Source organism: Stomoxys calcitrans, chromosome 2, assembly GCF_963082655.1.
Source record: "Stomoxys calcitrans chromosome 2, idStoCalc2.1, whole genome shotgun sequence".
In the NCBI taxonomy this organism is placed as follows: Eukaryota; Metazoa; Arthropoda; class Insecta; order Diptera; family Muscidae; genus Stomoxys; species Stomoxys calcitrans.
This window is the reverse complement of record NC_081553.1, coordinates 65,816,985-65,831,916: the sequence shown is the minus strand read 5'-3', so window position 1 is coordinate 65,831,916 and position 14,932 is coordinate 65,816,985. Positions and strand designations below refer to the sequence as shown.

General features: G+C 43.0%; 2 protein-coding genes across 3 annotated transcripts in view; both read right to left on the bottom strand.

Annotated features, from left to right (window-relative positions):
* Window positions 1–13,621, bottom strand: part of LOC106092197 (nucleoporin Nup43) — a 65,530-nt gene extending 51,909 nt beyond the window's left edge. Inside the window, exons 1-3 of one of the 2 annotated variants that reach the window (XR_009397314.1) lie at window positions 13,240–13,621; window positions 12,307–13,179; window positions 11,979–12,233 (exon numbers count right to left, since the gene is read on the bottom strand). Coding sequence is in view for 1 of the 2 variants with exons in the window: in XM_013258976.2 (XP_013114430.2) it covers window positions 12,365–13,179; window positions 13,240–13,516 (1,092 nt within the window). In the remaining variant the exon portion in view is untranslated. Of the gene's footprint in view, window positions 1–11,978; window positions 13,180–13,239 lie in introns of those variants that run through there. The other variant, XM_013258976.2, reaches the window with a different exon arrangement.
* On the bottom strand, window positions 6,790–8,169 carry LOC106092196 (acylglycerol kinase, mitochondrial). Its single transcript, XM_013258975.2, has one exon. The coding sequence runs from the start codon at window positions 7,995–7,997 to the stop codon at window positions 6,807–6,809; it is 1,191 nt and encodes a 396-aa protein (XP_013114429.2). The 5' UTR covers window positions 7,998–8,169; the 3' UTR covers window positions 6,790–6,806.
* Window positions 13,622–14,932: the final 1,311 nt, after the last annotated feature.

Below are 14,932 nucleotides of genomic sequence, written 5' to 3'. Positions count from 1 at the left end.
TACTTTTCCTAGCCGAGTCCGAACAGCGTGCCGCAATGCGACACCTCTTTGGGGAGAAGATTTTTACTTGGCATAGAACCTGACAAATATGGCCAGCTGTGTGCGAACGGTGTGCCGCTATGCGACCCCTTTTTGGGAAGATGTTCATGGCTTCTTTGCATGAAATAAATGCATATTTTCCCATGAACATTCCATTAAGGAATGTTCCGTAGCGCAGAGGTTAGCATGACGCTGAACGTCTGGGTTCGAATCCAGGCGAGACCATCAGAAAAAAATTTCAGCGGTGGTTTTCCCTTCCTAATGCTAGCAACATTTGTGAGGTACTATGCCATGTAAATCTTCGCACTGCGGCACGCCGTTTGGACTCGGCTATAAAAAGGAGGCCCCTTGTCATTGAGCTTAAACTTGAATCGGACTGCACTCATTGATATGGGCAAAATTTGCATTTACATTCTATTAAGGACCACGGGATATATCTCTCATATCAATGAGTGCAGCTCTATGTTTTAGCAGCTCAAGTTTTAGCTCAATGATGTGGTTCCTCCTTTTTTGTGCCGAGTCCGAACGGCGTGCCACTCGCATAGCGACACTTATTGTTAGAAAAGTTTGAACATGGCTGGATACCTTACAAATGTTGCCACCGCTTAACTTTTTTTCTGATCTTCACGCCGAAGCCGTTCGTCGGTGGCCAACTTAAGGCCAAAACAGAATGGGCGCGTTGTGCTTTGTTTTTGAGCGTCGCGTTGAAAAATGCAACTCTGCAAACAAATACCACAAAACCAAAGCTCAAAAGTTAAAAAATCGTCAACTTTGAGGACTGAAATCGAACGTCATTCTGTGCTACCGTACATGAAGTAGTGTTTTAAGGCGTCAAAGTTAAAAATCGTTTTATTTTTGAGCGTTGCTTTTGTGGGATTTGTTTGCAGAGTTGCATCTTCCATCTTGAACCCTTATAGAACGTTTGATGGGACCCTCTGTCACCTCGGGCGATATAACAGTGATCCATCTCTGACAGTAATACATCCCTGACAGTGTTGCAAGCCATAAAGTACGCCATTTTGTTCAACCCAATAAAGTAAATATATGGATATACATAGGTGCCATTTAGACCCTTCTCCATATTTAGGGTCTTCAGCATATAAAAAGCGCATTTAACTCTTGAACCCCTATAGAACGTTTGATGGGACCCTCTGTCACTTCTGGCGACATAACAGGAAATCCATCTCTGACAGTAATCCATCCCTGACAGTGATCCATCCCTAAAAGTGCGCCATGTTGTTTAACCGTTGTTGTTGTTGTTGTCACATTTTCATATGGATGTGGTGATCCCCTTCAATCTCCTGTAAGTGAGCAAGCTCGTTCTGGTTCAAAGGACCAATCACCACAGGAACAGGGTGACCATTGGCTATTTAAAGGCGTCAATAACCCGCCTTGTTATTGGGTTGCCCAAAAAGTAATTGCGGATTTTTTAAAAGAAAGTAAATGCATTTTTAATAAAACTTAGAATGAACTTTAATCAAATATACTTTTTTTACACTTTTTTTCTAAAGCAAGCTAAAAGTAACAGCTGATAACTGGCAGAAGAAAGAATGCAATTACAGAGTCACAAGCTGTGAAAAAATTTGTCAACGCCGACTATATCAAAAATCCGCAATTACTTTTTGGGCAACCCAATATATCGAACATCACAGGCACTCAGTATTCGTGCAAGAGCCGCTGCCGCCCGGCCTCTCACTGAGACTCTCTGCTCTATACCGCTGATTGTCCGCGATTACCATTGCAGCTATGGAGCATTCCACTATCCGGAACCTGTGGACGCGCTCGGTAGCTCGCAGCTAAGCTTCTCGTAACAGCTATGAACACCACACATAATGGACTTCAAAGTTCCAGCTCTCTCTTTTCTTCTTTTGGGATCAATGACCAATCCATAATAGGCGCCCATAACAAAACGAAAATTCGTGGATCGCATTGAGCTTAAAGTTGAATATGACGGCACTCATTAATATGTGAGAAGTTTGCCCCCTGTTTTCGTGTGCAAAATTTGCCATTTTGCATCGTGGAACGCATTCTATGGAAGAATTCTTTTTAAAAGTACAATCCTAAATGTATAAAAGGTCGCTAAAAACAAGTCTGCATGACATTTTTTTATTCACTACCAAGGGTGGAGGGTATATTCATTTTTTCATGTGCCGATTTATGGTTTTTAGCCCATAAAACCGCACTTATTGCCCGATTAGGGTGAAATGTGGACCAATGAGATACACTAAGGCTCTCGACATCTGAAACGAATATGAAACATAGTTAGACATCGATGCCATATGGACTGACAAGCTCTTAAACCCTTAAAGGTAATTTTTATTGACCGTCCCCCTGAACTCGAACCATATTTAGATGCTCGCTAAAGTTTGCAGCAAAGAGTTGCATTTGACTGCTTGACATCCATATCGATCCCATTTAGAGGCTGATTTACGAGCTGGGATTCGGGAGCATTCATGGCCAGGGATTGCAGCCGCTTCGTAAAACTACACCAATATCCATACGGGTCCAGGTCGGACCATATATAGATATAGCTGCCACATAAACCGACTTCCTTTTTGAGGGTCTTGAGACCATAAAATATGCGTTTATTAATCGATTTCGCTGGCGGCCACCGTAGCGCAGAGGTTAGCATGTCCGCCTATGACGTTGAACGCCTGGGTTCGAATCCTGGCGAGACCATCAGAAAAAAAATTTTCACCGGTGGTTTTCCCCTCCAAATGGTGGCCACATTTGTGAGGTACTATGCCATGCCGGCTATAAAAAGGAGGCCCCTTATCATTGAGCTTAAACTTGAATCGGACTGCACTCATTGATGTGTGAGAAGTTTGCCCCTGTTCCTTAGTGGAATGTTCATGGGCAAAATTTGCATTGCAATCGATTTCGCTGAAACTTGGAATAGTGGGTTGCATGAGATTCCATGTTCCATCTTTACAGGGACATCCATACAGACCGATATTCCAATGTAAGTTCTTAAGCACCCAAACAGACACATGTATCATCTGATTTTTGCTGAAATTTGGATCAATGAGTTACACTACCCCACTGGTCATCTGCTTCAAAAAAAAGAAATTTTTGGATATACATTCATAGGTGTCATATAAACCGATCTTCCTTTTGTGGTCTTGAGTTTATTTGCTCCAATCTTAAACACTGGTAGAAGGTATAGTGGCACCTCTGTCACTTCTGGCAACTTAACTGTGACAGTGATCCGTAAAGCTGTGCCATGTTGTTCGACGGTCAATTTATTGTGCATCCTGGGAGTGATTAGACGAGGAGGACAGCCGTTCGTCGCATCCGCGGTCTCCGAACCGATGACTAATCATCACAACTTACTAGTCAATCTCATGGCAGCTGGTTGTAAGTACCGAATTGAACCGATCAAGTCCTTTATAGGCAACATGCTACAATAACAACAACTTACACTCGTCGCTGTCACTACACATATCGACACTTTTAAAATGAAAAGAGACCTCAGGAACGAACTCGTGACTCTAAAATCCGAAGAATATCCCCGAATCCTTAATCTTTTTCCATTCTATGGATCGTGGCCGTTTCAAGTCTGATATCGTGTCCGCACCCAAGTGCCGGATTCTGTTAGCTGCGAAATGCTTAAAGCTTCATTGTCTTGCCAACACGCCCCACACACAACATCACTTGCCGTATCTCTTCTGCAAAACTTCGCCTGTAGTCCCATGTGACCTGTAATGATACCGAAAGTCAAACTAACCTTCTTCTTGCTTCTTCTCAAGTAACAGCTTCGTATTTTTACGATCCGAATCTCCCATAGGGTTTTCGTCGCCTCACTAACCGTTTCATTGTTTGACTGCTACTTGGACTATGTCACCCCGAAAACTTTCGCATTAAACAAATTTACTGATAGCAGTCCTATAGCCCCTACGCCCAATGCATCTGTCATTTAGTTCCCCCTTACTCCACTATAGCCCCACACCGATTCAACGTGATAACTATGAGCACCACATGGGTTTGAACTCTGAGCTCCGATTTGTGTGGTGTTCATCATCATCACCAGAGGCTCACTTGAGAGCTGCCATAGGTTGCGGATAGTGAAATGCTTCGTAAACGGAGGAAATGCAATTGCAGTTGCAAACAATCAGCGATATCGAGAGGAGAGTCTAAATGAGAGGCCGGCGACACCGGCCTCGATATGACAAGGCCAGTTATTGGCGCCGTTAAATAGCCAATGGCCATGACGTATCTTCGGCGATCAACCCTAGGGCCCCGTACAAGCTTGACGAGGATTGTACCTTCACATAACTACAACAACAACCGATTCAAGTTTTTTTACGCTCATTGACAAGGGACCTCATTTTTATTTCCTAGTCCGAACAGCAAGGCGCCACCCCTTTTTTTGGGAGAAGTTTTCACTTGACTTCTATGCATGGCACAGTACCTTACACATGTCGCCAGCATTAGAAAGGGATAATCAGGGCTGAACAATTTTCTGGTGCTCTAGTCTATATTCAAACCTAGGCGTTCAGCTTCATAGACGGACATGCTAGCCTTTCCGCCTCAGTGGCGACCAGTTATTTTCCGTAGAGATGTTTACATTCGACGTCCTCGCATCAACACCATACCGCAATCAATTGCACCCGAAGAAATCGACCTCCCCCGGCAAACCAGAGTAGTTCTGGCTCAATTACGTTCCGGCAGATGCAGACGCCTCAACTCCCACAGAGCTAGGATTGATGCCGACGTGCAAGATGTATGTCCCGATTGTAACCAGGGACCGCACGATACACGTCACCTGTTTAACTGCCCGGCCAGACCCACTCGACTCAGACCCAGATCCCTGTGGACACACCCCATCTTAGTCGCGGAGTTCCTGGGTCTTGACACTCAACAGAATCAAGCAGACGAAAAATAGAACACAATAAACTGCTACAACAACAACCGCAATCCATTCACACATTCCGTAATCACCTGCATCTTCGCCTGCACAACCGTATTATGGTCAGGAAGTCGAAAACAGGTCACTCGCAATGACTACCACGTACTTAGGGTGTATGTGTCTATGGGCCGGATGTCGAGAATAGTATCTAGTGCCCTAGTAGACGTGGTCCTCATCCTCACTATGCCGTTGGTTAAATAGGGAGTTCCCCATCGCAGTGTTCTCTTCCCGTTTCGGTTTAACCTCATTCTCTCTAAGCTGCCTCCATCTATCCCCTCCTGGCTTAGAAATAATATATGCGGACAACTGATCTATCGTGGAGAAGGGAAATGGCATTAGTGGGTGTGCCTGCCTATAATTATTTACCTTTAAAATCTGGGGGAATATTTCAGGAGTCGGGAGTCGCAACCTGAAAATTAAAATGTCATCTGCAAAAATGTTAACGATTGGACAAGTGAGGGCACAAAAGCGCTCAAGATAATAGTCGTTGGTCAAATAATTTCGACAGTAAAACGTCCATAAATTGCGAAGGTGTGAAATTCCAAATTTTGCCCATGAACATTCCACTAAGGAACAGGGGCAAACTACTCACATGTCAATGAGTGCAGTCCTATTCAAGTTTAAGCTCAATGTTATGGGGCTCCTTTTTAAAGCCGAGTCCGAACGGCGTTCCGCGGTGCGACAACGCTTTGGAGAGAAGTTTAACATGGCATAGTACCTCACAAATGTTGCCAGCATTAGGAGGGGTAAACCACCGCTGAAAATTTTTTCTGAAGGTCTCGCCAGGATTCGAATCCAGGCGTTCAGCGTCATAGGCGGACATGCTAACCTCTGCGCTACGATGGCCTTCTGTGAAGGTGACCCTCAACAATATTTAGAAGACAAACAAAGCAAAGTCCTTAACCCTATTGGCCAGGGTAACCCTATTGACAAACCATAAGACGATTGGACGACCGGTTAAGAATTACGCAGCTTCAGTTTGGACCACTGGGATAAGCGAGACACAATAAGGAAACCTACAGACATGTGAATACACGGCATAGAGGATCATTACAGACTGCCACCAGATGACAAACCTTGACCATATACACGAGGAGACCAAGGTGCTTAAATTTAAGGATTATTTTGAAATGCTTAGCACACAATTTCTCCTAAGCTGCCATCAGGGTATTCACCTTAACTTTCAACTCACCGTACTTAACTAAAACTCCCTCCTAGGGATAAGAAAAAGAATATTTGGATGTATAAGTACGCAGATCGGAGGATAATGTAATTCGCCCTCATCACCACTCCAAACATTTCAGAGGGCGAGAGAAAACGGCACGTGATAACTATGAGCACCACACAGATTGATTGATTTGAGTTCCGACCAGTGTTGTTATCATGAGAAGCTCAGCTGAGAGCTACCGGGCGCGTCCACAAGTTGCGGATAGTGGAATGCTTCATAGGCATATGGGGTAGCTGCAGTTGCAGTCGAGCCCAATTAGCGGTATTGAGTGGACAGCCTCAGTGAAAGGCATGGTGCACCGGCTTTTGTATAAATACTGAGTAACAATGATACTCGATGTGACAAGTCGAGTTTTTGAAGCGATTTTCCCTTCGTAAAATATTCAAAATTCTCAAAACCCTGGAACCCTTGGATTGACTTTTAAGGACTTTATTGCCAAATTTGTAAAATTTCCTTTAATTTGAGTACCATATCGCCTGTGTTCCGAACGAATTCACTTGAGTGGGGAAAACCCCGTTTGGGGGTCCTCAGGCTTCAACCCCAAAAACGGGGTTCATGTTCGTAACCTAACCTGACATCTTGGGATTCCTGTCTTAAGTTTTTTCTGTTGGGATTTTGTTCACTTTTTTATTAACAATAACATTTAATAGCATTCGGTAACAATGAAATCTTAACAGCTCTTGCATCATACTCTTCACCATCTATGGCATACGTTGGCATGTCCATGTCCTTGGGTATAATTTCAACAGTTCGACTTTTCAGCAACAGAGATGGCTCCATCTTCTCTTTTATATGCATTATAAAATCCAAACCAGAATCAATGGACTCTATTACTTGGGTATGCAATTCCGAAAAGTTTTTCTCATTCTGAACATTGACGATGTCCACTTGTTTAGCCTGCACTTGATGTTGCTCCTTTAGGCCACATGAATCATTGGCCACTGTTAAAGCAGCCACAGGTGTTGCTGTCTTGGGGGAGAACAGTTTTTTGAAAACTCTTTGGGTATGTGTCTTAGTCTCTGCACATTTGGTACATCCCGGGCAGGGTGGGGTACATGTTAGCATGGCAGTTATATTGCGAGACATCTCATTGGAAAATGATGTGGCCAATGCCGATGCCTGATGTCTTAGGAAACCAAAATACCAATATTTATCCTTTTTGGCCTCAATATCTCTCACTAAGCCCCAGGAGAATCTTTGCAAGCCATATATGGGACGATGAGGTTCAGGATCATTCTCATCGGGCAAAACTTCATATTTCAGCACATTGCGATAGCGTAGACGTTCCTGCACCAAAGACACCACACATGAGGATAAACATTTCACATATTCCACCTTCTTTTTGGAATCGACGGGAAGGAAAGCCGAAACGGTTTCATTACGTTCTCCCAAAGGTAACAGAAGTATGGGACAAGGTTCATCTTTGCGCCTTAATAGACCTGTTACCACCTCAGAGGAAGTGCCATCCCCTCCGGCTATAACCAAAACATCAGGCAAAGTGGGCAGTGATTCTATCAATGACTTGGCGGAGCCAATTTCTTTAGTCTTGACAACCTCCACTGAATAGCCGGCCAAATGTAAAATGGGTTCACAATATTTGCGAAAAATCTTTTCACACTTCTTGTCATTGGCCACTGGGTTTATTACCACCACTGCTCTGTAGGGTCGGGATGAGGCTATTTCTGGAAGACTGCGACACACTTGCTGCATATGCGAAGTGATTTGATGTTCGGTCCACACATAGTTTGCACCATAACCAGCAACTACAGAGGCAAAAGTCAATTTCTTCCAATGATTTCTACAGAATTGAAAGACTCCCATGGTGTTGAAACAAAAAGGCGAGTTGTTGAATAAAATTCGTTGACTTCGTATAAATCGTTAATTAAACTGCTATTTACTTAACAGTTTCTTTTAAGTTTAATTTACTAGCATTAATAAAAGAAATTATATAAAAATATTAAACAAATCGACAACTTGTTTCTTTTTTGCCAATGAGGGAGTGTTGTTTCATGGTAAATAGTGGGCGAACGTAATGTGGTGTGTTGCGTTATGAAAAATAACGTTACTACAACGGCAACTGCCAAAAGTAAACAAAAGAGCTCGCCGATTTCTGAAACAAATTCGGTGAGACACTAAACGCAAGTTAAGGGGGTTTTTCAAAACACCATATTGCAACAAAAACCCTTAAAAAAGCCTACAAATAATTTTTTTATAGAATTTAGGCAAATTTTATAAAAAAGATAGTACCGTTACCTTTTGGCTAAGTTCATGAAAAAGTTTTGTAGGATATTTGAAGTCCTTTTGTGGCAATATAACAACTCGAGTTATGGGGTTTTGTCATATTTCCACAGATATCAATTGTAGAATAATTTGTCCAATGAAAACCAAGGGATATTCTACATTGTTTAAGGATTTAAGTGTCACCTGTTCAAATAAAAAAGATATGTTACCAATATTTCAACAAATTTCAGAACACACAGTCGAATTTTAAGTCTTAACAGTTCGTGACGCCAGTAACCAGTGGAGACTGGAATTCCAAGTTAGAGTTATACAACATGTTGTCCTGCGATAATGTTGTTGTTGTAGCTGTGTGTTGTAAACTGAAGTGGCAGTCCGTGCTGATGAAGGACTTCATCGGGTCAATCCGGTACGTGCCGGCTGCCATGAGATGGCATTCTTCTTGGTAATGGCCAAAGGACAAAGCTTTGAAGCACTGCAGTTTCAGTACCGGTATTGGTAAGTCACTTTCATACCCTGCAGAAAGAATGATGGGACCGCAGTAACCCCGATGCCAACCCAATTTCCCACTCTTTACAAACACGGCGGCACACATATTACCTCGGCTCATTCAACAATCACAGAATACTTATCTGCCACGAGAGATCTACCACAACGTCACTCCCAGAAGCATTAAGGTGGATCTATCTCCATAATCTGAGGTTCAGCGCTACAAGAGAGAACCTCTAGGTCAAGCGGGTCTAGACAACATTCATGCAGACACGGTAGCAGATGCTGTAAATAGCTACCGGGTGAATGTAGTCCTTGAAGAACGACCGCCTCCCATTGCACCCGAAGAAATTTATCTCCTCCCGCAAACGAGAGTAATTCTGGCTCAACTACGTTCCAGCAGATGCAGCCGCTTCAACTCCTACAGAGCAAGGATTGATGCCGACGTGCAAGATGCATGTCCCGAATGTGACCAGGGACCACACGTCACCTTATTAATCACCCAGACCCACTCGACTCAGACCAACATCCCTCCCCATTTTAGTCGCAGTGTTCCTGGATCTGGACACTCAACAGAATTAAGCAGACGAAAAATTGAATACAAATTGACCTGGGACCACACGTCACCTGACCCACTCGGCTCAGACCAAGATCCCTCTGGACGCATCCCATCTTAGTCGCAGAGTTCCTGGATCTGGACACTCAACAAAATTAAGCAGACGAAAAATTGAAAACAACAACAACAACCACAACGTCAAAATCTAACACCCCACGTCGCTGTACCCACTTAGAATAGCATTAACATTATTCAATTCATCGGGCAATTACACCACGCTTTTAAACGACGTCACCGGGTTTGATCTCCCGAACTCGACGAAGCGATGGCGTGTGAAATACATGTGGATTGGACAGTCATTCGTCTCCAATCACATGTCAGCCAGTTTTACGTATCGGATTGAAAAGATGGAGTTCTTCTTGTTGTTGTAACCACATTTTTATGTGGAGGTGGCGATCACCGTTAAGCACCTGTAGCAAGCTCGTTCCGATCCAAAGGACCAATCGCCGCGGGAACACGGTGGCCATTGGTTATTTAAAAGCGCCAATAACTCGCATAGTCATAACGAGCATCACAGGCACTCAGTATTTGTGGAAGAGCCGGTGCCACCCGACCTCTCACTAAGACTCTCCACTCGATACCGCAGATTGTCCTTGACTGCAGTTACAGCTACTCCGTATGGAGCATTCCGCTATCCGCAACCTGTGGACGCGCCCGGTAGCGTGACTGCAATGAACACCATACAGATCGAAAGTCAAGGTCTCAGCTTGTGTGGTGCTCACAGCTATTCCCTGCCGGAAGCTCTTCATCGGCGAGGGCTGTCGCCTTAGTGAACACACCGCTACAACTACAACAAAAGTAGTCATACGTAGAGTTCAGAACGGCAAAATTGAAGACCCGTAGAGATACACCGCGAGGGTGTCCTTGCCACGATCCTGTTTAAACTCAAGCTCTGTAAGCCTCTGCTCTTTGCTGGCGTGGGACAACGCCAGCGATAGGCTGTGCGAGCGAATATTTGCCTCCAGGACCTGGCAGAATTTTTAATGGGTCCCAACCTAAAAATCTCCTACGAAATCGTCAACCAAACCATTTACCACCTGGACGAAGGAGGTTTCAATGGAGCTTGCAGTGAATCATCATCAGCATCCCAAAATATCTGGGGTGAACCGACGACCTCTTTTCAATCCAAGAAACAAGAAGAAAGTCCTAAAATCTTTAGCCTGCAGCACTTGGCAAATGGACAAGGTAACCCGAATGACTACACGTAAAGCGATTGGCCCACCGTTGACGAACTATGCAGCTCCAGTGGCAGCAGAAGTGAGACACTATGGAGAAACCTACAAATCTGCCAAAATGCGGCATTAAGGACCATCACAGGTTGCCAACCCTCCATCTGCAGGAGGGGACCAAGATCCTTAACGTTAAGTATTCCTGAATAAACACTTAAGCTGCCACCAAAAAAATCGACCCATCTTCCAACTTACGTAGCTGAAACACTCTCCTAAGAAGAAGAATTGAATGTGCGACAACAATTCGCCGACCCAATCACAACCGACCCATACATAGCGCGTTTGCAAAATATCCATGTTGGAATCAATGCCAGCTTATCATATGAATAGAATGTAGTCGTTTGCTTTCACCCCTATCCATTGCAAATGACAAGAAAGACACGTCTAGGAAAAGCAGAACTACTCTATCCCAATTAAGATCCAGATAATGTAGCAAACAAAACTCGTATCACGCACATATACCTTGAGGCAATACCAAACCTATCACCCGGCACGGGATAGCTGTGAGCACCACACAGGCTCAAACTTGGAAGTTCGATCTGTGCGGTGTTCATCGGTGTCACTAGAAGCTTAGCTGTGAGCTACCAGGCGCGTCGACAGTCGCGCGTCGAGTAGCTGCAACGACAGCCGCGGACAATCAGCGGTATCGAGCGGAGAGTCTCAGTGAGAAGACGGGTGACACCGACTCTTGCATAAATACTGAGTGATCGCTACCTGCACATACAGAGATATGAGAGGCAGTTATCGGCTGTTTGGATTTTTAAGTATGTATGAGATTTTTTAATGTTGATCAAGGAGGCCACCGTAGCGCAGAGGTGAGCATGTGAGCCTATGATGCTGAACGCCTGGGTTCGAATCCTGGCGAGACCATCAGAAAAAATGTTCATCGGTGGTTTTCCCCTCGTAATGCTGGGAACATTTGTGAGGTGAGGTGTGAGGTGTCGCCCTGCGGCACGCCGTTCGGACACGGTTATATAAAGGAGGCCCCTTATCATTGATCTTAAACTTGAATCGGACTGCACTCATTGATAGGTGAGAAGTTTTCCCCTGTTCCTTAGTGGAATGTTAATGGGCAAAATTTTTATTTGAGACAAAAACAGCCTGGCAGAAAAATTTTACGTTTGATATCTTTTTAGTGGGTACAGATCAGCACGTTTTTGGAATACTCTTCAAAATATTTAAATTATTTTATGAGAAATTTTGATCTAAAATTTTACAACATAAACTTACCGATTTCAAAATTTCTTGATATTTGCTATTGACTTGAAAGTATTCTGAAAATCTTGCTTATGGTTCATTGTGGCTTGATTGAGTCTGGAATGTGTGAAAGGGTTTTGAATGATTGATTTGAGCCTTGCATGATTGATTGTGTCTTGAATGATTGATTGATTGTGCCTTGAGTGATTGATTGATTGTGTCTTGAATGATTTGGAGTTACAGTTCTTTGCTAATTTGAAAATGGTTTATATAATTTATTACTTATTTCTAAAAAACATAAAAAAATAGAAAACCATCAAAAAGATTGTATGTAGAAATACAAAAGAAGAGTACCATATACCTTTTATGATGGCCTCCTCCAACTTGGTTACTCCATATATGACTTATGTTATATATTATTAAATTATATTATCTACAAAATAAATTGCCTCACTATCGCTGCCACATATAATTTTGGAACTCTGAGAATCAAAAGAGTTGATGGCTTTTCGCAGATCCGACATCAGTGATGTAACATTTATACGACTTTTAGCACGTTCTCCATTAAGCCAGGGATTGGTATTTTCCGCAGATGTGGCCTCCATGCCCTTATGTACCCCTCCCATAGTGGGATGTTGGGCCCACAACCATAGTTCACCACATTCAGCTGTGGTAAACAGTTTCGAAGGATCCGAACGATGGAAGCCAATATCGGTAATGGGGCTAGAGTGTGCTGACAAATAGGATGCCGGGTAACCAGGATTTCGTAAATCCCACACAGTTATGGAGCCCTCCTCAGAACCAGCCAATACAATATGAGGTTGTGTGGGATGTGATGTTAGACAGGAGACATAATTACAACGTTTATCATCCTCGCAAGATGTCATAAAAGCCGAGGTGGCAGTACCATCTGATGCCGAGCGTATATCAAACATGCGTATGATACCCATGCGGTTAGCGGTCAATACTTCCTGAGGGTTAACATAGAGAACGGACAGGAGTGAACAGCTATCGGCTTCTAAGGAACGTCTAACAGCCAAATGGGCTTGTGTGTCAACAATATTCAAGCGGCCATCTTCGCCCACAGTAGCCACTTCTTTGCCATACACAGAGATGGAAGTGCAGCAAGCACTACGGCCACTTGCCTTGAATTTGTGCAACACCTCACTGTGGGCCTCTTCTTGCAGCAAGTCTTCTTCGACGGCTTTCTTGATTTTCAACAAAGTTATACGCCCTTAAAAAAGAAAAAAAAATTATATATATATTCCTAGCACTCATAAGATGATTATCTTACCATTACTGCAGCTGACCACAGCCGCATCGTCAGTGACAAACTCTAGACCCGTCACATCACCATCCATGGCCAGTTTATCACTACATCTTGGCACATATTCATTATAATCGGAATCATCGTATTGATTCTTGTGTAGCCGCCAAATTCGCACAAAATTTTTGGGCATATCCCAACTGCCACTTAGGAAACGTTCACTTTCGCGCAACTGTTCCGGCACCCAACGGACTTTGGAGATTTTTTCAGAAATGAAAAATGTATTCACCTTGGCATCAGCCATAATGTTCAAGAGTTTATTTTGTTAAATGTTTGATAAATGCTCGCGAAAACAAATTAAACGGATTGTTTATGCCGGAATAAACTTTTTATTTGAGGTTAGCATTGAAAACAGCGGTTGCAATGACAGCTGATAAATCAGATAGGCGTTGCCAACTATTAGCCAAAACAATGTTGACTAGCAATGCAAAAACATATTCCAAAAAAGCGTTTTTCACAAGAATGTAAGAAAACGTCGTTAAATTTTTAAGTCCGGTTTCTCATTTTCCGCTTATAGCAAGACGGCTTAAAAAAGGTGGTCTCACGCGAATAGCAGTTAACAGCCAGTTTGACGGCTTTTAGAAGTCAGATATTTGTTTGCATTCTCTTTGTTGTTATCTTCTTTCTCACATATTCTCTGCTCATGTACACACACATATACATACACGCAAACAAATTTCTTTGCGTGAGTTGGCAAAAGTACGATCAGCTTGATGACCTTCTGAATGAATTCAGAAAGTTTTTTTGCTTTAAAAGCTGTTCCCCAAAACAAGTAATCGGCAAAAAATATCGCGAGAAGCGAATGTAGTAGCAGCCTTAAATGTTTAACAAAGTTTAACTTTGACGACTAAAATCATTACTTCATGTATGCATGTTGCTTTTGTGGGATTTATTTGAAGAGCGGCACTTTTCAACGCAATACTCAAAAACAAAGTTCAGCGCCATGGCGGAACCACTAAAGTTGGTCTCATTTATACAACAACCACAAATCATATGGTGCAATCCGCTATCTTGTGGTCAAGCTGATCGTCGTTTTGCCAACGCATAAAAATAAATTTGTGGGCGTGTGTGTATACATGTGCATAAATGAGCAGAGAATATTCGAGAAAGAAGATAACATCAAAGAGAATGCAAATAAAAAACTGACATACTAATACCGTCAAACCGCCTGCCGTTAACAGCTGTTGGAGGTTATCAAAAGATTTCGACCGTATTTGGCACAGTAGTTGGAAGTGCCAAAACACCACGTGCAAAATTTCAGCCAAATTGGATACGAATTGCGCCCTCTGGAAGCTCAAGACCCAAGATTGGTTTATATGGCAGCTATATCAAAACATGGACCGATATGGCCATTTTACAATTCCAATTACTTCCTTTACTCGTTCGAAAGTTAGCGTGCTTTTGACAAAGGGCCGGATGGACATGGCTAGATCGACATAAAATGTCATGACGAATAAGAATATATGGACTTTATGGGGTCTTAGATGCATATTTAGTAGTGTTACAAACGGAAAGACGAAATTAGTGTACCCACCATTCTATGGTGGAGGGTATAAAAATTGTACTCATCTATTCACATGACCTCACCTTATAAGTGCATCCTGACTCAGCGCTCTCATGCAAGGTATGGCAAAACAGGTAGTGGCAGTTATCCAACAAT

Coding starts and splice junctions, on each gene's coding strand:
- LOC106092196 (XM_013258975.2), bottom strand. CDS start 7,997: ATGGGAGTCTTTCAATTCTGTAGAAATCATTGGAAGAAATTGACTTTT.